This window comes from Trichomycterus rosablanca, chromosome 11 (genome assembly GCF_030014385.1).
Source record: "Trichomycterus rosablanca isolate fTriRos1 chromosome 11, fTriRos1.hap1, whole genome shotgun sequence".
Taxonomy (NCBI): domain Eukaryota; kingdom Metazoa; phylum Chordata; class Actinopteri; order Siluriformes; family Trichomycteridae; genus Trichomycterus; species Trichomycterus rosablanca.
Genome location: NC_085998.1, coordinates 30,292,720 through 30,316,148, shown reverse-complemented (window position 1 = coordinate 30,316,148; position 23,429 = coordinate 30,292,720). Strand labels below are relative to the sequence as shown.

The 23,429-nt window shown below is 40.1% G+C and overlaps 1 protein-coding gene and 1 long non-coding RNA gene across 2 annotated transcripts; one reads left to right on the top strand and one right to left on the bottom strand.

Annotated features, from left to right (window-relative positions):
* Nucleotides 1-649: 649 nt before the first annotated feature.
* LOC134323483 (uncharacterized) lies at nt 650-2,598 on the bottom strand. The gene is made up of 2 exons (XR_010014054.1): nt 2,308-2,598; nt 650-887 (listed from the first exon to the last, which is right to left on the bottom strand). It is a non-coding gene; the product is annotated as an uncharacterized LOC134323483 (long non-coding RNA).
* Nucleotides 2,599-5,808: 3,210 nt separating this feature from the next.
* pllp (plasmolipin) lies at nt 5,809-20,803 on the top strand. The gene is made up of 4 exons (XM_063004155.1): nt 5,809-6,099; nt 14,924-15,097; nt 17,063-17,182; nt 20,383-20,803. The coding sequence occupies exons 1-4, from the start codon at nt 5,962-5,964 to the stop codon at nt 20,488-20,490; spliced, it is 540 nt and encodes a 179-aa protein (XP_062860225.1). The 5' UTR covers nt 5,809-5,961; the 3' UTR covers nt 20,491-20,803.
* Nucleotides 20,804-23,429: the final 2,626 nt, after the last annotated feature.

Here is a 23,429-nt window from a genome sequence, read left to right as displayed (position 1 = left end):
CGGGAGAGTCACTGCGCATGCGCGACTGTACGTACTATTTATGGCGTAAGTGCGAATGGCGTAGGACGCGTAAAGTGCGTAACGTCGAATTTACGTTCATATAATTTACACTATTTTTCCCATTAAAATTGCCCCATTTTTAAATGTCATACATACCTTTTTTCAAGTATTAACATTTAATTACTATAAATATTAAATAGATCCAAGAGAAAGTTTAATCAGGAAAATAAATATACACTTCTGCTAGCTTTAAAAGGACACAAAACCATGGACTAACATCAAACGTGCTTTGCATCATTTCTTTCTCTCACGATAATTAGGACTACATATTGTATGTATTTACAGGCGTATATATATGCCAGCGTAAATAGCTGTGAATGCCGGTGTGATTTCTGCCCGATTGGTGTGCACTTTTCTAGTAATACCCTTTACTTAATCAAATAATAAAATGCACTATTACGCTTTGTGTCACCATTTCCCACTACCCATCTTTTCATTTCTCAGTCTGATTGCAAGCACAGATTTTCACATTCAAGACCCATTTCATAATGCAAAGAAGCCTTTAAGCATGCAAATGAACCATCGTCTCGACTAAAGAATCATTCTTAAGAGTGTGTGCAAATCAGGACAATAATCGAGTACAGTTAGGTAAAATGTATTTGTACTTTATTTTTACTTGTAAATAGATACAGACAAAAAGCAGCATGAACAATTACATTAAAGCATAAACATTTACCGCCACAAGCACCACCCGCTTGCAACCAACTTAGCTCATCGTTGCTGTTAACAGATGATCATTTATCCAAATAACGCTCCCTGGCATCTTTGCTGAGCTCGTCTCGGTGTGGTTTGCTCTCATTTTGCCTCTGCTTCTCCAGATTTCACTGCTACAAAAGAGTAAAAAATAGCAATAAGTGTCTTTGCTGTTACTTTTACTGTATCACTGACTAAAACATCACATCACATCTGAGACACTAAGCACACATGACCAATAAAGACCTATCAGCAACCAGTAATAAGTAGTGGTGTGCAATACTGCAACATTAAGAATCCATCTGACACCAAGTAAACACAGGGCCGAATATGTTTAAACACAGGGCCAGCATCACGATACTTTTTACTTATAAAAGCAGTTTATTTACTTTCATGCAGGGGAGGGCAGTGTGTCATCATTTATGAGCTAAATGGATCATCAGTATATGCTATGACCACTAAATGATTATGTGATTTCTTTTATTTCTACTGTTAATTAGTTCATCATGTGCACGTTAAAACCCTGGACAGCAACATTTTTAGGCAAATAAAAAGGATCGATTCGGATCAATTCGCCCACACCTGCTATTCAGGCAATACAAATCATCAAAGGAAACATAAATGTAGTGATGAAGCTGGCAAGAAACTCAATCTGACAACAACCCCAAACATGAAGCGTGTTTAAATGTTACGTTAAACGTAAATACCAAATGTGGCTGTTCAACAAAGTACTGCTTCTAATGTTTTATATTATTAAGTACAGTCAAAAGGCATCGTGTGTAACTGAAGTGGATATATTGCACTTGTTCTAGGGGGATTTTAATCTGAGAATAGTCACAAATATAGCTTTTTTTTTGGTCAGTCGAAGCTTATTCAGTTTGGTACCAGACTCCAAAATATATTTTGACACAGAGCTAGCCACTGTAGCAGCTAATAACTAAAAGCTTTTAGGAAGGTAAAACGTTAAATTGTGAAACTGCTTCATGATATTTAGAAAACGAGCTTCGGTGTCGTTGCTTTACTTTGTAAACAAAACCACGTGATTCAGAAAACCGAAGCAAGTCGAACGAAGCAACGCGAAAGGTCGTCGGGAGTCGGGTTGCCATGGATACGACAACATTAGCCGCTCGGTTTCTGCTGAAAAAGGTTTTAAATGAATCAGCCAATTAATAATAACGAAACGAACTTAATGTATGTTTAAATACAATAATGTGTAATACAGGACATGTTAAAATTTGTTCTTAAAGTCGTTTAGTCGGAACCCTGTAGAGTAGCTTGGTAGCTGTATGTGAGTAAACCATTGTGGAGTTCGGAACCAAACTAAAAGAGCTTGAAATGGCTACAGAGGAATAAATATGATGAAAGATATACAATAAAGACTTGTGCATTGTGTGTGCAGTACATTAACTATACGAAAGACATTACAGCTGTGAGTTTATCGGTACTTGTTAGCTTAGCCGCTAGTGCTATCTGCTAAGCTAAACGTGGTGATTTCTGTTTCTAAAAGTGTTCTGTATTTATAATTCTCCATCATATTAATATTGTAACACGTACCTGTTTGTAAGTAGCTGCTCTCAGAAGGGCTGTAGATCAATTCAGATGTTTAAAGCGGTCAGATTTCTTGTTTCCGGTGCTTTACTTTCTTGTCACTTCTGAGGTGAAACGTTAGCATCATTTATTCCATGTAGTTGTGCTTGTCTGGTGAATAAATATGTCCATTTTAAATGTAGACCGAATATATTTGTCCTCGTTCATTTATGTTGAACTATAGATGCTGATCTGTTCACATTTAGAAGCACAAAATCAAGAGCAAGTAGCAACGATACAAACACACGGCATGGGAGCCCCACTACGCATGCTCCGATTCACGAAGCTGACCTACGTCACAGGGGTGGTACGTGAATTTGCGTGGGGGGCGGAAAGTGCGTAAGGGGCGTTGACCTCATTTACCCCGCCGTTTCCATTCAAATTGCCCCAATTTCTGTATGTAATACTTAACTTTTTGTAAGTATTAATATTTAATTATTATAATTATTAATTAGTATAAATGAATTAGTAAAAGAGAAAGTTTAATCAGGGAGATAAATATACACTTCTGCTAGCTTTAAAAGTGGCATCAAGGACACAAAACAATGGACTAACATTAAATGTAATTTGCATTATTTCTTTCTCTGACAATAATTAGGACTACATATTGTATGTATATATAGGCGTATATATATATATATATATATATATATATATATATATATATATATATATATATATATATATATATATATATATATATATATATATATATATATATATATATATATATATATATATATATATATATATATGCCAGCTTAAATAGCTGTGAATGCCGGTGTGATTTCTGCCTGATTGGTATGCACATTTCCAGTAAATACTCTTTACTTAATCAAATAATAAAACAAACTAATACACTTTGTGGCAACATTTTCCCGCAACTACCCATATTTTTCAATTCTCAGTCTGATTGCAGGCGCAGATCAGGCAGATTTTGGCATTGAAGACCCATTTCATATTGCAAAGAAGCCTTTAAGCATTCAAATGAACCGTCGTCTCGACTAAAGAACCATTTTCTTTAAGAATGTGTGCACGTTAGTCAGGATGGCCGAGCGGTCTACGGTGCTGCGTTCAGGTCACAGTCTCCCCTGGTGGTGTGGGTTCGAATCCCACTTCTGACAGCCTGTACTTTATATAAATCTAGGTCTAGCCTCTACCATACGTAATATTGTGAAAAGATGTAGGATTTCATAAAAACCTTAGTCCGTGTGAGGGTGTGGGGGAAGTTGGAATCAACATCTTGCAAGGTAGTAAGGATGGCCGAGCGGTCTAAGGCGCTGCGTTCAGGTTGCAGTCTCCCCTGGAGGTGTGGGTTTGAATCCCACTTCTGACAGCATGTGCGCTGTGGTCAGGTCCTAGTCGGGATGGCCGAGTGGTTTCAATAGGCTCTATATGAGATAGTCATAAGACTTCAAGCAAATGGCAGTGAAGCATGCTTTACTGTCTAGTATCTGAAGATGTTACCACACAGCAGATACGTTTCCACCAATTTTTAAATTCAGGAGAGAAATTGACTATGAACCAGCTTTACCATTAATCATAAAATGAAGTAAACCCTTCACACTAACAATTTAGTCTTCATCTGCTTTATTTTAGGTGCAGCAGATCCAGAATAAAGATTGGCATCAGGGCTGATGTGCAATGAATAAAGAAGCACAATTAAACAATTGGGGAGATACAATAAGTGCAATCACAATTCACATATTACCCCCCCCCCCCCCCCCCCCCCCTTGTAGATACTGGGTGGCCCTAATTCTTTAGTTGCTAATTTATCCTGATTACTACGACGACTGAATGGCATTTCCCTTAATGACACGATGGAGCTGCTCCAAACTGAGGTAATGGTAGTCATGTTGACTGAGATCGCTAGCTGCTCCAATTATCGCTACACCAGGTTACGTGAGACGCAAGCACCTAAGTGCTAGCCCCTTCTGGAACCCATACAGATTGTATTGCAGTGCCTACAGTTTGACAAAAAGTGCCTTAATATGAGAGTCTATCAGAGCAATCCGGGCGATTTTCAATTAGACTGAAATCGGCCAAAGGGGCGGTACTGTACGGAACACAACTTGACGCTGATTGGACTACGATATTCAGAGGCAAGACAGACTGTCCAGAACAGTCACAGCTAGTTTAACACTGGTTGAATGTGATAGAAAAATTTCTTCCCTTTCGTCCTTTGGTGGTGCGCTGCCCGATCGCCCTAAGGAACGAGCCGCCCATGAGTATCACTGTCTGTCAGGTTGCCACTGTTGGGCCCTTGAGCAAGGCCCTTAACCCTCAATTGCTTAGACTGTAAGTCGCTTTGGATAAAAGTTTCTGCTAAATGCCGAAAACATAAAATGTAAATGTTCCAATCTGTGTGAAAGCATCTTCACAAGTATTTAAAAAAATTATCTGGGTGCATAAACCATTTAAGTGCTTGAGTAAAGGACAGGACAGTTTAACACATGACAATGAGTTTCTCTTCCATGTCTAGTCAATTAGACAATTGTCGGGAACCAAAAAATGAATGTACTGTTCAATGCTCAATTCCCATTGGTAATCGCCACATGGCTTAGCTCCTAATTTGCATAAAGTTAGCCATTGTTCAACAATGTTGCATCGCTGACATCACCCATTTTGTGTCTTCAATGTTCACGCTGCAAAGACTCTTAAAAGAAATGCACACATTTAGCTACAAAGATGTTCATTAAGCAATAATAGATATTTCATTCATTAACTTTACCCAACCAACTTTAACCAAGTCCAAGTGGGTCCCGCCCAGAAACGCATAGGGGCAATTTGTCAGGTAAAAGAAAAACAAAAAAACAAAAAAAAAACAGGTGCACAGGAAGATGTTTTAAGGGGCTCTAAAAAGAATGCACACACACACACAGACACTTGGAAACTCTAGGTGCAAGGCAGGAATACCCCGGACAGGGCACCAATCCATCACAGGGCTTTGGCCATCTTCAGACATCTTCCAAATCCTTTAGAATTTTGCACTGCTGAGATTCAGACCCAGATCTCAGTGGTGTTAGACTGGATTAATAAACTGCTGCACCACCCAAGAGGCAGGTTGAACTCCGTCACATAGAAAAAATCAGAAAATGACTGTCCCCACTTTCGAAATGACATACACACATTGATTCAAACGGTGCCATAACAAAAGCTTAGTAGCAATGTTGACTGTAAACTTACAGTTACATTACGATCTTCTTAAATGTGGTAGCTGCAGCATATTGCTGCAAATGCTCAAATATGTTCAATACATGTTTCAGATTTTCAGACAGGTATAGCTGTCATGATCTATTGATGGTTAAACAATATCATTCATTCAGGTCACATGATAAAATTATTCATTAACTCTGACCAGTCTTGTGTACACCTAAACAGGAAAGACTGGAACGTGAGAGAGAGAGAGAGAGAGAGAGAAAGGGGGGGAGAGAGAGAGAGGTTGAAACTCAGATAAGTATACGGTATCTGTCTGTCTGGATAGAGTTGCTAGGTAGTGCTAACACATGAACTGATGTGTTCTCGTTCTCTAGTTTAATTCATTTTATTTTACTCTTCACCTTTTGTGAAAGGATAACATTCAATTTTCAGCAAGCTCTTGTAACTGGAATATATTAGAAGATGGCAGATTTTCCTGGGAAGGTGAACACTGAGACAAGTTCACCCCAGCCTCCGACAAGCCAAAACCAGTTTATGAGCATGTCTATGGACTTATACTTTATGAAGACAATTCCTGGGATCTTGTTGCAGGTGGAGATTGTGAGTTGAAACATGTAAACCCTGTGTTTAACTTTTACTCACTTTACCTTTCTTCAGCTTACACCCTTTCAATCCTCTCAATTACATTTTCATCAATATAGGCTCTCTGTCCCTGTTTACCATCTGCTGTGGTCATGCTTGGTCGATCATAATGTCTCAGAATGTTCTTTAAGAATGTAATGACCAATTCTAATTAGATGATATAAATTAAACTTGTTCATAGAAATGTTCTTTCCTGATTTTTAGTTTTACATTATAATTGGTGAATTGTGTAATATCAGAGGTAGGTAATAATATAATAATTCGAGAACCTCCAGAACAGCTTTAATCTTTTAGTATAATGCTTTATCAGTCCTACAGGTCCACAGTGATTGTGGTCGAATGTTAAGCAATTCTTTAAGAAGAACATTTTTGTGTAATAAAGGAAGGGGTGATGCTTCCTGCGACTTGATGTGTGACTTGACAGTATCCATATAAATGCCTTGTCTTATCACAGTGTTGGTGTCTATCTATCTATCTATCTATCTATCTATCTATCTATCTATCTATCTATCTATCTATCTATCTATCTATCTATCTATCTATCTATCTATCTATCTATCTATCTATCTATCTATCTATCTATCTATCTATCTATCTATCTATCTATCTATCTATCTATCTATCTATCTATCTATCTATCTATCTCATTCAAACTCTGTACCCCAGAACTTAATATAAGGCCTAATACTAAAACATATTGTAGCGTCGGCACAGGCTTTACCCAGAAAGCCTTGCGGCAGTGGTGTCTAAGCTCACCGTGGCCGTGTATCCCGTTGTTGGGAGTGGGGTGGCTGCGGTGAGGGTTGGGTAAGTAGCCTATATGTTTGTCTGTTGTATGATTGTATGTGTGTATGAATGGGTGTCTGTCTCTAAACCACTGAATGAACTGCCAAAGGCAGCTCACTCGCGGCCCTGACGCTATCCTTCCTGCTCGCCGGCGCCACAATATATTTTCATCCTCAATGGAAGAACAACACGAGTGTGATCCCAGTCCTGTAAAATTGTCTCACAATCTCATCAATCAACATAATAACTTTTATTATATGGCTGCCCATAGTATACAGAATACCCTACCCTACTCTACCCATCAATTAGGAAGCTTTTATACATAAATATAAACATAAATCCTTTCTTATATAGGAAATATCAAAACAATGATACATTTTTCATTGCTTAGTTTCAAAGGTTCTGTGGTCCTTACATAGGGTTATGCAGTTAAGACAGGGTCATAGAGGTATTTTTAAGACTGTAAATGTACTGTATTAATGACTGAAATTTCCAAGGCTGATATAGACTTATGCACTCTACGCATATTAGTCTGAGGGTTGCAAGCAGTAAATGTAATGTATAGAGAGCTAAAAGACAGTCATTTTATTCCAAAAAACTACCAAATTGGACTCACAACTGCTTAACTAGAATTAATATTTTTGGCCTTCTATAGAAACACACTGAAGTTTTAAATTGGTTACAAAATGTAATATACTGCAGCTTTAAATTGTGTATTAATGGAATAGATATTTCTTTTCCAGATTTAAGTTTAACATAGTATATACAACACAGTGTAAAATAGTATTTAGCATATAGTATTATAGCATGTCAGGTTTTGAACTTTGTAGTCAGTGTGATATATTGGACTTTACATGAGTAATTGAGCCCATCCTTAGGTAAACTACAGCACCACACTACAATTGCGGTATGGTTTAATATGTAAACCAGTATGAGGTGATTTTGAGTTCTTTAATGGACCGTTAAGTCATTATATACAAACCTCATTTCCAGAAAAGTTGGAACGTGTTGTAAAATGCAGTAAAAAGAAGAATCTGTGATTTGTTAATGCTACTGAATCTTTATTTCACTGACAAAGTTAGAAGGAAAGTGTTTTCACTGATTAATTTCACTGTACTTTGTAAATATAAACACATTTAAACTTTAAAAAGTTGGGACAAAGGCATGTTTAGCACTGTGTTCTATCACCTTGCCTATTAATGAGACTTTTTGAAGGTTTGGGAACTGAGGAGACTCATTATTGGCATTGCCTTGGACGTCCCAGGAAACAACATCATCTGGATGGCTCTATGTGTCCCTCTAAAATCCCAATATACACCTCCACGTCATTGGTTCCTTCACACATATGCAAGTCACCCATGCTGTGGTCACTGATGCACCTCCATACCATGACAGCTGGCTTTGTAGCTTTCACTGATAACTGTATGGAAAACCCAAAACCAAGCTGACACAAGGAATCATCTCACCAAAGCACACGTTTCCACTGTCTTTTGGTCCATCTGAGACAAGCTTGGGCTTAAAGATCTCTGTGTAGTTTCTGTATAGAACTGATGTTTGGCTTTTAGGTTGGTCCTGTCAGGTTGCATTTCTTGCCGTAGCGGTAGACTGTGTTAAATGACAATGGTTTTCTAAAGTACTCCCTAGCCCATTTGGCTACATTTATCACAGTAGCTTGATTGTTTCTCATGAAATGCCTGCTGAAGGCTTGATAATCATGCACATTCATCAATGGCCTTACCCTTCACAGATTTGTCCAGATTTCTGGAGTCTTTCCACAATGTTATGTACAGTAGATGGTGAAAGACTTAAATAATTTGCAGTCTTGCACTGGGAAATGTTCTTTTTGAACGGATTGACAATTCTCTCATGAAGTTTGGTACAAAGTGATGAGCCATGACCCTTGTAAAGACAAGGCTTTGGTTTATCCTCATTTTATACCCAATCATGATTCCCTCACCTGATACAAATCCACCTTCTTATTGTGGAATGTTTTCAAAACACTGTAACTGCAATATTCTGTCAACTTTTCATTCTGTTCCAACCCTTTTAATTCCAAATTATAAATGTGTTTGTATTTACAAAATAGAATGTTGATCAGTGAAAATAAAGATTCAGGTAAAACAAATCACAGATTCTTCCGTTAACTGCATTTCACTAGATGTCCCAACTTTGGGTTTGTATTACAGTAAATAGACACACCATGGTATTGTTTCAACACAAAAGAGCTAAGCATTATGTCATTTGTCATTCACCTCCCGAAAGTTTCATAACAGTTTCATAACGGATCTCCTAAGGAAGCTCATTTTAAGTCATTATATTTGAGTACTTCCTTTTCACATTCCAAATGCTGTCAGTTAAATGTCCTATAGACTCAGTCTAGCTCAAAACTAATACATTAACAAAATCTTTTATAAACTTGTCCTCTTGCACAGCACATTTTGGCCCAGCAGGTGTACCCAGCCAGCCCTTGTGATAAGAATCAAACTCCATAACGTTGACAAAACAAACGTACATCATTTTTCTAGTTTATTTGCCCTACACATGCTGTAAACATGACATACAGTATAAGACCAACTGTGCTCATGTTTCCACATTGGGCAGATCTTACACAAGAGCACAAGGACATCAAAAAGTGTTGCTTGGATTGATACTGGTACTGGTAAAAGAAATTACATTCCTTCTAAACCGGAAAGCAAGCCCAGTTATGTTTTCTAGGAATCTGGGTCAATGTGAGGGACTGACCTCACAATATTATATTAAATGTGAATTTAATTTATAAAATATTGTACTGATAACAAGACACTTTTCTGTCTTGTTTTAGGGCAGTTGTAGCCTAGTGGTTAAGGTACTGGACTAGTAATCGAAAGGTCGCTCGTTCAAGCCCCACCACTGCCAGGTTGCCACTGTTGGGCCCTTGAGCAAGATCCCTAACCCTTAATTGCCTAGACAATATACTGTCCCGGTACTGTAAGTCACTTTGGATAAAAGCGTCTTCTAAATGCCGAAAATGTAAATGCAACCAGAAGCATTTTATAAGCAACGTTTTGGTTACTATGTGTTTTCTTCTGTTACAGCACTTCTACTTATTTCTACTTCACTTTTGACAATTTCTTTTAGTTGTCTACCCCCTCTGTCCCATCAGTCAATGTTTTTATTATAGTGAGTCACATGGTGGGTGGCAAAGTGATGCAGCAGGTAATGGGTCTTGGAGACCTGAGTTGGATTCTTACTTTTAGACAGCATAAGAAATACTGCATATTCATGTAGATAACCAGACCAGGATGATTCAGTTGATAAAAAAGAAAGAATGGGCCACTCAGGTGGCGCAGCGGTGAAAACACACGCTGGAACCAGAGCTGGGATCTCGAATACATCGTATTGCCAAGAAATTTGTACCCTTAAACTCAAAGCAAAACGTCATCAAAGTGCGAATATGAGACGAATCTGCATTTGTGTGGAATAACCCCCAAATCCACGGAAAGCGTCCACATGTATCTGTGTTTATCTGGATTTTTCTCCTGTTTTACTTTTAAACTTGTGTCATAGCTCGGGGTGATGAGAAATTGTAAGAATCAGCTTTTCCGAGAGAGTCTAAAATGCTTATCATTAAAAAAAAAAAGTAACTTAATGTATAAAAAGAACAACATAGAAACACTAAACCTGTCTTAAATATTACTGCTTATTTGTTCTCTCCACTAATTAAGAAGCATAAGGAAACAATAAAGAGGTAAAGGTAAAGTGCAGGTTTTACTGTATTGCTGATTGATTTTTAATTATATTTCAGTGTTTTATATATTATGTGTTATTTTTAGTGTGTATGTGACAAAAACAACCCCATTATTTTACATCAGCCTAAAATATATGCACTTCCACAGGACCACGGAACGCATTAACAGGTTTCTCATACATCCTCATAGGAAAAAAATACCTTAAAACTCAACCTTTTAAACTCAATGCCACTCCCAGAACCAAATGACGTTGAGTTTCAAGGTACCTCTGTATTATTATAAATATAGTCAGATAAAACCCAAACAAATATGAACAGAAATCTAAAGGAAAACAGGTCTGAAGGATCCAACCAGGTCCCCAGGTCTCATATTGCTGTGTGGCACCTACAGTGGCACCTACAGATCCCGTGTAGCCTATTATCATCATAACCTGGAACCGAGGAATAAACTACTCTATTTGTGCAGAATGTATTTGTTCATATATCTCTGCCCTGCCTTAGTTCTCTTTAACTGCTTGTCTGTGGCCTAATTTCTTTAAGCTGCTTGCATGTGGTCCAGTAGGGCAGCTCTCAAATGTCATGGCATCTCAATATGGGTTAATTTCACATACAGCAATATGAGACCATTTCATTGATGAATAATAGATATGTTGTACATGGCATTCCACCTGGGATTATTATGTGCTGGTGACTGATACAATAAACAAAACACCTCAGTGTAGGACAAATGCTTTATTGTAGTTATATAACTGATGATTTATTATAACTATTTAAGTTCTGAGATATATGGCATAATATAAACAGTTATAACAAAACATTTGGACTGTATATGTCAACTGCATATACACCGATCAGCCATAACATTAAAACCACCTCCTTGATTCTACACTCACTGTCTATTTTATCAGCTCCACTTACCATATAGAAGCACTTTGTAACTCTACCAGTACTGACTGTAGTCCATCTGTTTCTCTGTATGCTTTGTTCGCCCCATTTCTTGCTGTTCGTCAATGGTCAGGACTCTCCCAGGACCAGTACAGAGCAGGTATTATTTAGGTGGTGGATCATTCCCAGCACTGCAGTGACAATGACATGGTGTTGGTGTGTTAGTGTGTGTTGTGCTGGTATAAGTGGATAAGAGTTTTTAAACACCTCACTGTCACTGCTGGACTGAGAATAGTCCACCAACCAAAAATATATTCAGCCAACAGCTCCCCGTGGGCAGCGTCCTGTGACCACTGATGAAGGTCTAGAAGATGACCAACTTAAACAGCAGCAATAGATGAGCGATTGTCTCTAATAATACCTGCTCTGTTGTGGTACTGTGGGGGTCCTGACCATTGAAGAACAGGGTGAAATCAGGCTAAAAAGGTATGTAGAGAAACAGATGGACTACAGTCAGTATCTGTAGAACTTCAAAGTGCTCCTATATGGTAAGTGGAGCTGATAAAATGGACAGTGAGTGTAGAGACAAGGAGGTGGTTTTAATGTTATGGCTGATCAGTATATACAGTGTATCACAAAAGTGAGTACACCCCTCACATTTCTGCAAATATTTCATTATATCTTTTCATGGGACAACACTATAGACATGAAACTTGGATATAACTTAGAGTAGTCAGTGTACAACTTGTATAGCAGTGTAGATTTACTGTCTTCTGAAAATAACTCAACACACAGCCATTAATGTCTAAATGGCTGGCAACATAAGTGAGTACACCCCACAGTGAACATGTCCAAATTGTGCCCAAAGTGTCAATATTTTGTGTGACCACCATTATTATCCAGCACTGCCTTAACCCTCCTGGGCATGGAATTCACCAGAGCTGCACAGGTTGCTACTGGAATCCTCTTCCACTCCTCCATGATGACATCACGGAGCTGGTGGATGTTAGACACCTTGAACACCTCCACCTTCCACTTGAGGATGCGCCACAGGTGCTCAATTGGGTTTAGTCCATCACCTTTACCTTCAGCTTCCTCAGCAAGGCAGTTGTCATCTTGGAGGTTGTGTTTGGGGTCGTTATCCTGTTGGAAAACTGCCATGAGGCCCAGTTTTCGAAGGGAGGGGATCATGCTCTGTTTCAGAATGTCACAGTACATGTTGGAATTCATGTTTCCCTCAATGAACTGCAGCTCCCCAGTGCCAGCAACACTCATGCAGCCCAACACCATGATGCTACCACCACCATGCTTGACTGTAGGCAAGATACAGTTGTCTTGGTACTTCTCACCAGGGCGCCGCCACACATGCTGGACACCATCTGAGCCAAACAAGTTTATCTTGGTCTCGTCAGACCACAGGGCATTCCAGTAATCCATGTTCTTGGACTGCTTGTCTCCAGCAAACTGTTTGCGGGCTTTCTTGTGCGTCAGCTTCCTTCTGGGATGACGACCATGCAGACCGAGTTGATGCAGTGTGCGGCGTATGGTCTGAGCACTGACAGGCTGACCTCCCACGTCTTCAACCTCTGCAGCAATGCTGGCAGCACTCATGTGTCTATTTTTTAAAGCCAACCTCTGGATATGACGCCGAACACGTGGACTCAACTTCTTTGGTCGACCCTGGCGAAGCCTGTTCCGAGTGGAACCTGTCCTGGAAAACCGCTGTATGACCTTGGCCACCATGCTGTAGCTCAGTTTCAGGGTGTTAGCAATCTTCTTATAGCCCAGGCCATCTTTGTGGAGAGCAACAATTCTATTTCTCACAACCTCAGAGAGTTCTTTGCCATGAGGTGTCATGTTGAATATCCAGTGGCCAGTATGAGAGAATTGTACCCAAAACACCAAATTTAACAGCCCTGCTCCCCATTTACACCTGGGACCTTGACACATGACACCAGGGAGGGACAACGACACATTTGGGCACAATTTGGACATGTTCACTGTGGGGTGTACTCACTTATGTTGCCAGCTATTTAGACATTAATGGCTGTGTGTTGAGTTATTTTCAGAAGACAGTAAATCTACACTGCTATACAAGCTGTACACTGACTACTCTAAGTTATATCCAAGTTTCATGTCTATAGTGTTGTCCCATGAAAATATATAATGAAATATTTGCAGAAATGTGAGGGGTGTACTCACTTTTGTGATACACTGTATACTACCAGTTGAATAAAAGTATTTGGACACCTGACAAAGTATCTAACAAAGGTAGAAGCATATAATTGCCATTATGTACTTGATTGATTATACCTGAAAGCAATTGTTGTTGCAAAAACACATGAAATCAATAATTTGAAGGTATTATATTTGTCTGTATAGCTTCCCACTTGCAGCCTCCTTTGGTCAACATTGCATCTGCGTTCTGTAATGCTTGAGATGATGTACAGAGCACGAAATCCTGAACACATAATTTTCAAAAGGATTTAGGAATGGGCACTGATACAGCCAGGAAAAAAAGCTTGATTGTGTGGTCATCTTAGCATTTTTGTATAGTAGACATTTAATACACCGACCAGGCATAACGTTATGACCAGTGACAGGTGAAGTGAATATTATCTCTTCATCACGGCACCTGTTAGTGGGTGGGATATATCAGGCAGCAAATGAACATTTTATCCTCAAAGTTGATGTGTTAGAAGCAGGAAAAATGTGCAAGCGTAAGGATTTGAGTGAGTTTCACAAGGGCCAAATTGTGATGGCTGGACGACTGGGTCAGAGCATCTCCAAAACTGCAGCTCTTGTGGGGTGTTCCTGGTCTGCAGTGGTCTGTATCTATCAAAAGTGATCCACGGAAGGAACTCTTTTATAAAAAGAGAAATTATATGGTTCCAATTTTCCTGTTCCAGCATGACTATCGCCTGTGTACAAAGCAGCTTGGTTTAAAGAAACTCCTCAGCACCACTGAACAGCTTAGGAATGAACTGAAACAACCTGAGGCTTTCTCGACTATATAGTGCCCAGCCATACAAATGCTGTTTTGAACCAATGGGCATAAATTCCCACATACTTCAAAGTCTTGTGAGATGCCTTCTCAAGAGTGACTGTGGTTAGAGCTGGAAGGATCACATAGAAGCCAGTCAATTGTAATATGATTTGTTTTGGAATGGAATGTCCAACAAGCATGATGTTTAAATACCATATAGTATATGTGGTACATTTATTATATAGTTTACATTTAAATAACCTGGTAATGTTTATTTAAAACTAAAACATTTTTACTTTTTTCTTTCTTTATTTTCTTATTTGTAATATTGACCGCTCTGCTATATGATGCTAATACAATGCATGGTATAAATGATTAAAAAGATTCCTTTCTCGTAGGTTTTAGGCTTGCTGGTGTGGGCACTTGTGTCCAGTACTGCCTATGGGCTGCTGCCTGCCTTTGGCTGGGTCTTGTTTGTGAGCATCACACTGTGGATCCTGACCATTGTCCTCTTTGTCATGCTGTTTTTTGGGATGAGGCAGAAACTGACATCTATACCTTGGCCCTTAGTGGTAAGTGGTTGCCCTACCTTATCGGAATATAGTGGAATAATCTGTAAAAAATAAACTAAATGAATAAATAAAAAGGCACTTATTTACATTATATTTCTATTTACATTTTCGGCATTTAGTGGACATTTATATCCAAAGCGACTTACAGTACTGTGACAGTATATCATCTTAGCAATTCTGCATTAAGGGCCTTGCTCAAGTGCCCAATCTTTCAATTACTAGCCCAGTACCTTAACCAAAAGGCTACAACTGTGCTGCCTTGCTGTCTGAAATGGGATTCAAACCCACACCTCCAGGGGATATTGCGCCCTACACGCAGCACCTTAGAACGCTTTTAATCTTTTTACAATATTATGTATGGTAGATGGTACAACTTACATTTGAATATAGCAGTGCTGTCAGATGTGGGATTCAAACCCACTCCTCCAGAGGAGACTGCGACCTGGACGCAGTGCCTTAGCTCAGCCATCCTGACTAGCTTAGCGAACACTTTTATCCAATGTTACAAACAGAACTGTGACAATAAAAAAGGACCTTGTTTAAGGGCCCAACAAAGGCAACCTTGCAGTGATGGGGCTTAAACCAGCAATTTTTTGATTACTAGTCCAGTACCTTAACCACAAGGCTACAACTGTCCTGCCTTGCTGTCAGAAGTGGGATTTAAACCCACACCTCCTAGGGAGATTGCGACCTACACACAGCACCTTAGAACGCTCTTAATCCTTTTACAGTATTATGTATAATAGATGGTATAACTTACATTTGTATAAAGCAGTGCTGTCAGATGTGGGATTCAAACCCATCTCTCTAGGGGAGACTGCGACCTGAACGCAGTGCCTTGACCTGAACACAGTGCCTTAAACCACTCGGCCATCCTGACTTTTATCCAAGTATCCAGTATTATGACAGTATATTGCCTAAACAATTGAAGGTTAAAGGCCTTGTTTAAGGGCCAAACAGAGGCAACCTGACAGTGGCAGGTCTTGAACCAGCGACCTTTCAATTACTAGTCAGGACCTTAACCACAAGGCTACAACAGCCCCTGCATCAGTACATCAGTTCTATGCAAGTCCATCTCATTGGCAACAAACACGAATAAGACTAAAGGGTGTGAAAGCCTTTGTTATAATATTCAAGTGCAGTAGTGCCCACAGTATGGGTGACTTGCACATGTGTGAAACTACTATTGACATGAATGCCTATATTGGGACTTTAGAGAGTTGTACGCTGGCATATTGTCCATGGTAATTTCAGCAAAACAATGCCAGACCTCATTCACCAGATCTGTCTCCTATTAAAAATGTATAATGCATCATTAGGAGAAGTAGACAATGGTGACCATGGACTGTTGAGCAGCTCAGGTCTTGCATCAAGCAATAATGGGCAAAAATTCAACTTGCCAAACTGCAACACTTAGTGTCCTGAGTTCCCAAATTATTAAAATGTGTTTCACCAGTCAGGATGGCCGAGTGGCCCAAGGTCGCAGTCTCCCCTGGAGGTATGGTTTCGAATCCCACTTATGACAGCACATGCTTTATACAGGCAAGCTGTAGCCTAGTGGTTGAGGTACTGGACTATTAATCCAAAGGTTGCTGGTTTTAGCCCCACCACTGCCAGGTTGCTGCTGTCTGGGCCCTTGAGCAAGGCCCTTAACCCTTAATTGCTTAGACTGTATACTGTAATGTAAGTCGCTTTGGATTAAAGCGTCTGCTAAATGCTGTAAATGTAAATAACGTGTAACGTGTTTTAGTGGCAGCTGTTTTAGAGTGTGCTGCAAACATTAAATTCTACATTTTCAAACCTAATGTGAGAACGTTGGAAAAATGGTCAATGAGAACATTGTAAATCTTTATTATACATATATTTTTTTTTTATTTGTAATAAATAAAACAGAAATAGGATTTGTCTGGTGGTGTGCACATGTATGTAAAATTTATTTACTTCTTTTTTGCTTATTTCCTACAGCTGCTGGTATTTTATGGGGTTGCGACCGTACTGTATCTCACTGCTTTTCTGGCCGATGCAGCCTCAGTGCCATACTTCTCCAACTACCCCTTCCATTATTATAGTTTGGCAGCTTCTGCGGTACGTGAAGGCATTTTCTTTCTCATCCATGCCCACTCACACTGACTTTGAGGCAACATCTTTGCAGACATTAGACTCCCAAACATTACATTTTAAAGCACGACCATGAATAAGGATTTGGTCTGTTTACTCAGCTGTAACAAAGCAGTCCATTCCATTGCTCCACAGTCCAAGGCTGGTGTGATTTACACCTCACCTACTGATACTTGGTATTGTGCACAGTGATTTTGGCATGTGTGTGGCTTTTAGCAAGAGAAACCCAATCCACAAAGCTGACATTGCTTGCAAAGGCAGTTTGGAACCTGAACCTGGAACATAGCACTGCAGTTTCATTCTGTAGGTGAGCTGTTGTTGCCCCTGGACATTTCTGCTTTCAAATAATACCACTTAAATTTAACCATGGCAGAAATGTAACTGACTAAAAAGTATCTTGCCTATCAGTGCCTATCAATACAGCCCAATAAACAGGTTATCTATGGGAATGGCAGGCTTTGGTCTTGTTTTATGCACGTTACAGTAACGGGTGTGACTCAACTTGAGAAATATTCAGGTGTAAAAGGTGTGCCACCCCGCGAGCAAACACTTACTAATATATGACTCACATGTGTGATAACATTCAATCCCATCAATGCTGCCCTCAATGTTCTCACATTTTTAAAAATTTGTTATGTGCCCTAGGTTCACTTTTTACTGGTTATACCTACCACCAAGACACAAGAAATTTCTTAGTGACAGCAAACTGTAGTTAAGGTTATAAAGCAATATTTACATTTTTATGACACCTGTAAGAACTTAAGCTTCCATGATCATCCTGGTTAGATTCTACTTTATTACTGAGAAGCACATGACATGTGGGCAATGTCCTACTGTAAAAGAATGTTGGTGTCACAGAAGAGGCCCCAAACACAAGGTCAGCCAGTGTAATAACTAACACATTAGTACCTCACACCAACCAGGATGGTGGCAGTGTAATAATGTATTCATTTATTTATCTACCTCATTAAATTTATTGGAAGGAATCCAAAGTTTAACCCCATAAATATGTTGCGTCAAAAGCTGAAATCAGCAGGTCATGTCAGATTTAAAGCAGTTCCACAAAGAAGAGTGGGCAAAAATGCCTTCACAGCAATGTAAGCAACTGTAAAAGTTTAAGTCTGGGAATCATAAGTGCTTTTTTTTTTAAAGGTGTGGAAGCATTAACGAATGTTTGGTGGACTGTAGGGCGTTTTTTTTTTTCAACATATAGCATAGGACTAATGAATTGCGTGAGGACTGGAATAACTGAAATGGATTAAACAATTGAAATCAGGTGTAGCCACACTGCCTTTCTGTGAATCAGGTTTCCCCACCCCAGCCAGTAACAGATATACTGTACAATAAAGAAAATACACTGATCAGCCCATAACATTTAAATCACCTCCTTGTTTCTACACTCACTGTCCATTTTATCAGCTCCACTTACCATATAGAAGCACTTTGTAGTTCTACAATTACTGACTGTAGTCCATCTGTTTCTCTGCATGCTTTGTTAGCCCCCTTACATGCTGTTCGTCAATGGTCAGGACTCTCACAGGACCACTACAGAGCAGGTATTATTTAGGTGGTGGATCATTCTCAGCACTGCAGTGACACTGACATGATGGTGGTGTGTTAGTGTGTGTTGTGCTGGTATGAGTGGATCAGACACAGCAATGCTGCTGGAGTTTTTTTTATACCATGTCCACTCTATTATACACTTCTACCTAGTTGGTCCACCCTGTAGATGTAAAGTCAGAGCCGATCACTCATCTATTTCTGCTGTTTGTGTTGGTCATCTTCTAGACCTTCATCAGTGGTCACAGGACACTGCCCACGGGGCGCTCTTGGCTGGATATATTTTTGGTTGGTGGACTATTCTCAGTCCAGCAGTGACAGTGAGGTGTTTAAAAACTTCATCAGCATTGCTGTGTCTTATCCACTCATTCCAGCACAACACACACTAACACACCACCCCCATGTCAGTGTCACTGCAGTGCTGAGAATGATCCACCACCCAAAAAAACTACTCTGAAGTGGTCCTGGGAGAGTCCTGACCATTGAAGAACAGCATGAAAGGGGGCTAACAAAGCATGCAGAGAAACAGATGGACTACAGTCAGTAACTGTAGAACTACAAAGTGCTTCTATATGGTAAGTGGAGCTAATAAAATGGACAGTTAGCGTAGAAACAAGGAGGTGGTTTTAATGTTATGGCTGATCAGTGTATATATACAGTATACATATTACTGAACTGAAATAACTGAAATGGATTAAACAATTGAAATCAGGTGTAGCCACACGACTTCTCTGTGAATCAAGTTTCCCCACCCCAGTTTATTTATTAGTTTTTTATTTTTTTAAATGCATTTTCTCCCCTTTCTCTCCCTCTTTAGTGCGTCAAATTGCCCCAATTGCATCATGCTTCCTCTCCGCCTATGCCGATCCCTGCTCTGACCGAGGAGATTGAAGCTAACCCACACCCCCTCCAACACGTGGGCAGCAAGCCGTATGCATCTTATCACCCACACATTGACGGGTGTTGTGCCACCTAGCGTTGTGTACGGAGAGACACACCCTAAGGGCACTCTTTCCTCATCTCTGCGTAGGTGCCTCTAATCAGCCAGCAGAGGTCATAATTGCACCAGTCTGACAGAGAAAGACCCATATCCGGCTTAGTCCCGCCCATCTGAAAAACAGGCCAATCGTTGTTCATGTGACCGCTCAGCCTCAGCCGGCAAGGCAGAGCTGAGATTCGATACGATGTATTGGAGATTGGTTGTCATCTGAGCGGCCCCACCCCAGTTTTAAATAACAATGATAATGTGTATTATTTTTGAAAGCCTTTATGTTACTGCTTTAAATTATGATACAAAATTGGCCACAAAACTAATCTCCAGTGTGATGTCATCCTATAAATATAAAACATTTATTACTAAGAAGGGTCTTCTATCATCCAATTAATAAAAACACATCACTAAAGCATGTGAACCTTACTAAAGATTTTAACACAATCATTATTTAAAATATTAATCTCATCTACCATCATTTACAATAAGACAGATTATTTAGTCCCTTGGTGTGACATAATTAAAACTTTATTTAATAGGAACATGAAACCAAAACATGCAGGTTAATCCAGTCTGAGCTTTTTAGAATTTAATCCTTGTTTATTCTCTCTTGCAGTTTTTCGCAATCGTGGTGACTCTGACCTACGGTGCCAGCACCTTCTTTGCCTTCTTGGATTGGAAGGGGGATGGGGGAAACGCAGCTACGAGCACAGTGCCAGTGTAATAACGCCCAGTGTTGGCGCTCACACTCTGTCGAGGGACTTCTATAAATTGTGTGTAAAAGTGCACCACTGGAAAACGAAGTGCACTGTGATGATGCAGTATGTTTTATGGAAACATTTCAGTGCTGTTTGAGAGCATTGCTGTGCTGTTATAGAGTCTCTATATGTTGTTTATGTACAAACCTGTTTTGTATGATTTACATATGTTAAGGTATCCTGGCTAAATGTGTTTTATTTTTTATTTTGTATTTTTTAAACTAAATCAAACATATATAATCAAAGAAGTTCCGAATTCATATTTAATAAAACAATTTTATTCTTTAATTATTTTGTAGAAGACTGAAAGTTAAAGTATATACACTATATTGCCAAAAGTATTCGCTTGTCTGCCTTCACACGCACATTAACTTGAGTGACGTCCCATTTTTAATCCATAGGGTTTAATATGACGTCGGCCCAGCCTTTGCAGATATAACAGCTTCAACTCTTCTGGGAAGGCTTATGGGAATTTTTGACCATTCTTCCAGAAGGGCATTTGTGAGGTCGGCCACTGATATTGGACGAGAAGGCCTGGCTCGCAGTCTCCGCTCTAATTCATCCCAAAGGTGTTCTATCGGGTTGAGGTCAGGACTCTGTGCAGGCCAGTCAAGTTCTTCCACACCAAACTGGCTCGTCCATGTCTTTATGGGCCTCGCTTTGTGCACTGGTGTGCAGTCATGTTGGAACAGGAAGGGGCCATCCCCAAACTGTTCCCACAAAGTTGGGAGCATGAAATTGTCCAAAATCTCTTGGTATGCTGAAGCATTAAGAGTTCCTTTCACTGGAACTAAGGGGCCGAGCCCAACTCCTGAAAAACAACCCCACACCATAATCCCCCCTCCACCAGACTTTACACTTGGCACGATGCAGTCAGACAAGTACCGTTCTCCTGGCAACCGCCAAACCCAGATGGGGAAGCGTGATTCGTCACTCCAGAGAACACGTCTCCAATGCTCTAGAGTCCAGTGGCGGCGTGCTTTACACCACTGCATCGGACGCTTTGCATTGCGCTTGGTGATGTAAGGCTTGGATGCATCTGCTCGGCCATAGAAACCCATTCCATGAAGCTCTCTACACACTGTTCTTGAGCTAATCTGAAGGCCACATGAAGTTTGGAGGTCTGTAGCGATCGACTCTGCAGAAAGTTGGCGACCTCTGCGCACTATGCGCCTCAGCATCCGCCGACCCCGCTCTGTCATTTTACATGGCTAACACTTCGTGGCTGAGTTGCTGTCGTTCCCAATCGCTTCCACGTTGTTATAATACCACTGACAGTGGACTGTGGAATATTTAGTAGGGAGGAAATTTCACGACTGGACTTGTTGCACAGGTGGCATTCTATCACGGTACCACGCTGCAATTCACTGAGCTCCTGAGAGCGACCCATTCTTTCACTAATGTTGTAGAAGCAGTCTGCATGCCTAGGTGCTTGGTTTTATACACCTGTAGCCATGAGAGTGATTGGAACACCTGAATTCAATGATATGGATAGGTGAGTAAATACTTTTGGCAATATAGTGTATTTTATTTGATCACAAATATGTATTTACACGTACAGTTTACAAAAAAACAATCGAACATTACTTTAGCATTGACTAAACAGTAAGACAAGACAAAACCAAAACAATGCATGCCATTTGGAATAGGCAACATGGGTAAGATTGAATGTAACATTGGAGATTCACACATTTGAAGTAAAAATGTTAAACTTGGTTAATTAATACATGCCTGCCAAAATTTACTTGCTCTTTGTCCTAAAAAATCCTGAACAGCTGTATTCTGAAGTAAAATGTCCCATTTTCACTACTACACCTTTTAATAAGCTGTTTAAATGTAGGAACGTCATACGCAGTGCTCGAAGTGTGCCGATACTCACCGGTAGTCAGTGCAGACACTTCAACATTTTACTCTTTGGAGTATTGTCACTTTTTCTATTTTATTTATGCATTTTCTCCCAATTTAGCATAGTCAATTTGTCTTGCGCTGCTGGCGGATCTCTGATTGCAGACGAGGTGGGTATATTGCTGCTCACTCCTCCTCCGACCCATGCGCAGCCCTTTCCGGAACCCTTTTTCACCCATGCACTCCGCACAGGCGCCTCTCTGTCTGCTAATCAGAGTCCTTACACAGCGTTTGAAGACCCCACCCACATAGTCCGGTCACCCCGCCCTAGCAGAAACGTGCCTGCTGCAGGCACTGCTAATTATGCCCACAAGATGGCACCCAGCCGACCGATGGCAATGCTGAGTTTCGAACCGAGGAGTTCATAATCTCATATTGCATACCGGCACTTCTCACAAGCTGCTGGTACTTATTTTGCCCTCTCCATATAAGATTCTGGACGATTCATAATGACAGTATATTAACCACATTACCCAGGGGGCACTATGTGATGCTCATCTGGTAGTCTAAGTAACGATAATTCAGAATGTAGTAATGATTTGCTGATACATTTCACATTTTCAGTATTTAGCAGACGCTTTTATCCAAGGTGACCTACAGTTATGAATGAATACCATGCCAGCAATGAGAGTTGAGAGTCTTGCTCAGGGGCCCAACAGTGCAAACTTGAGTGAAGAGAAATCCACTGATACCAGGGAAGCCATAGCCTAGTGGTTAAGGTACTGGACTAGTAATCAGAAGGTCACTGGTTCAAGCCCCACCACTGCCAGGTTGCTGCTGTTGGGCCCCTAAGCAAGGCCCTTAACCCTCAATTGCTCAGAATGTATACTGTAACTGTAATGTAAGTTGCTTTGGCGTCTGCTAAATGCCGAAAATGTAAATGTAAATGTTAATGTCAGCTGATAGATACATACATACATACTTGCCAATAAGCAGAATAACGGCGCCCCCCCCACTTCAAGCACAGGTCATGTGTACATTTACATGAATGAAGTACACA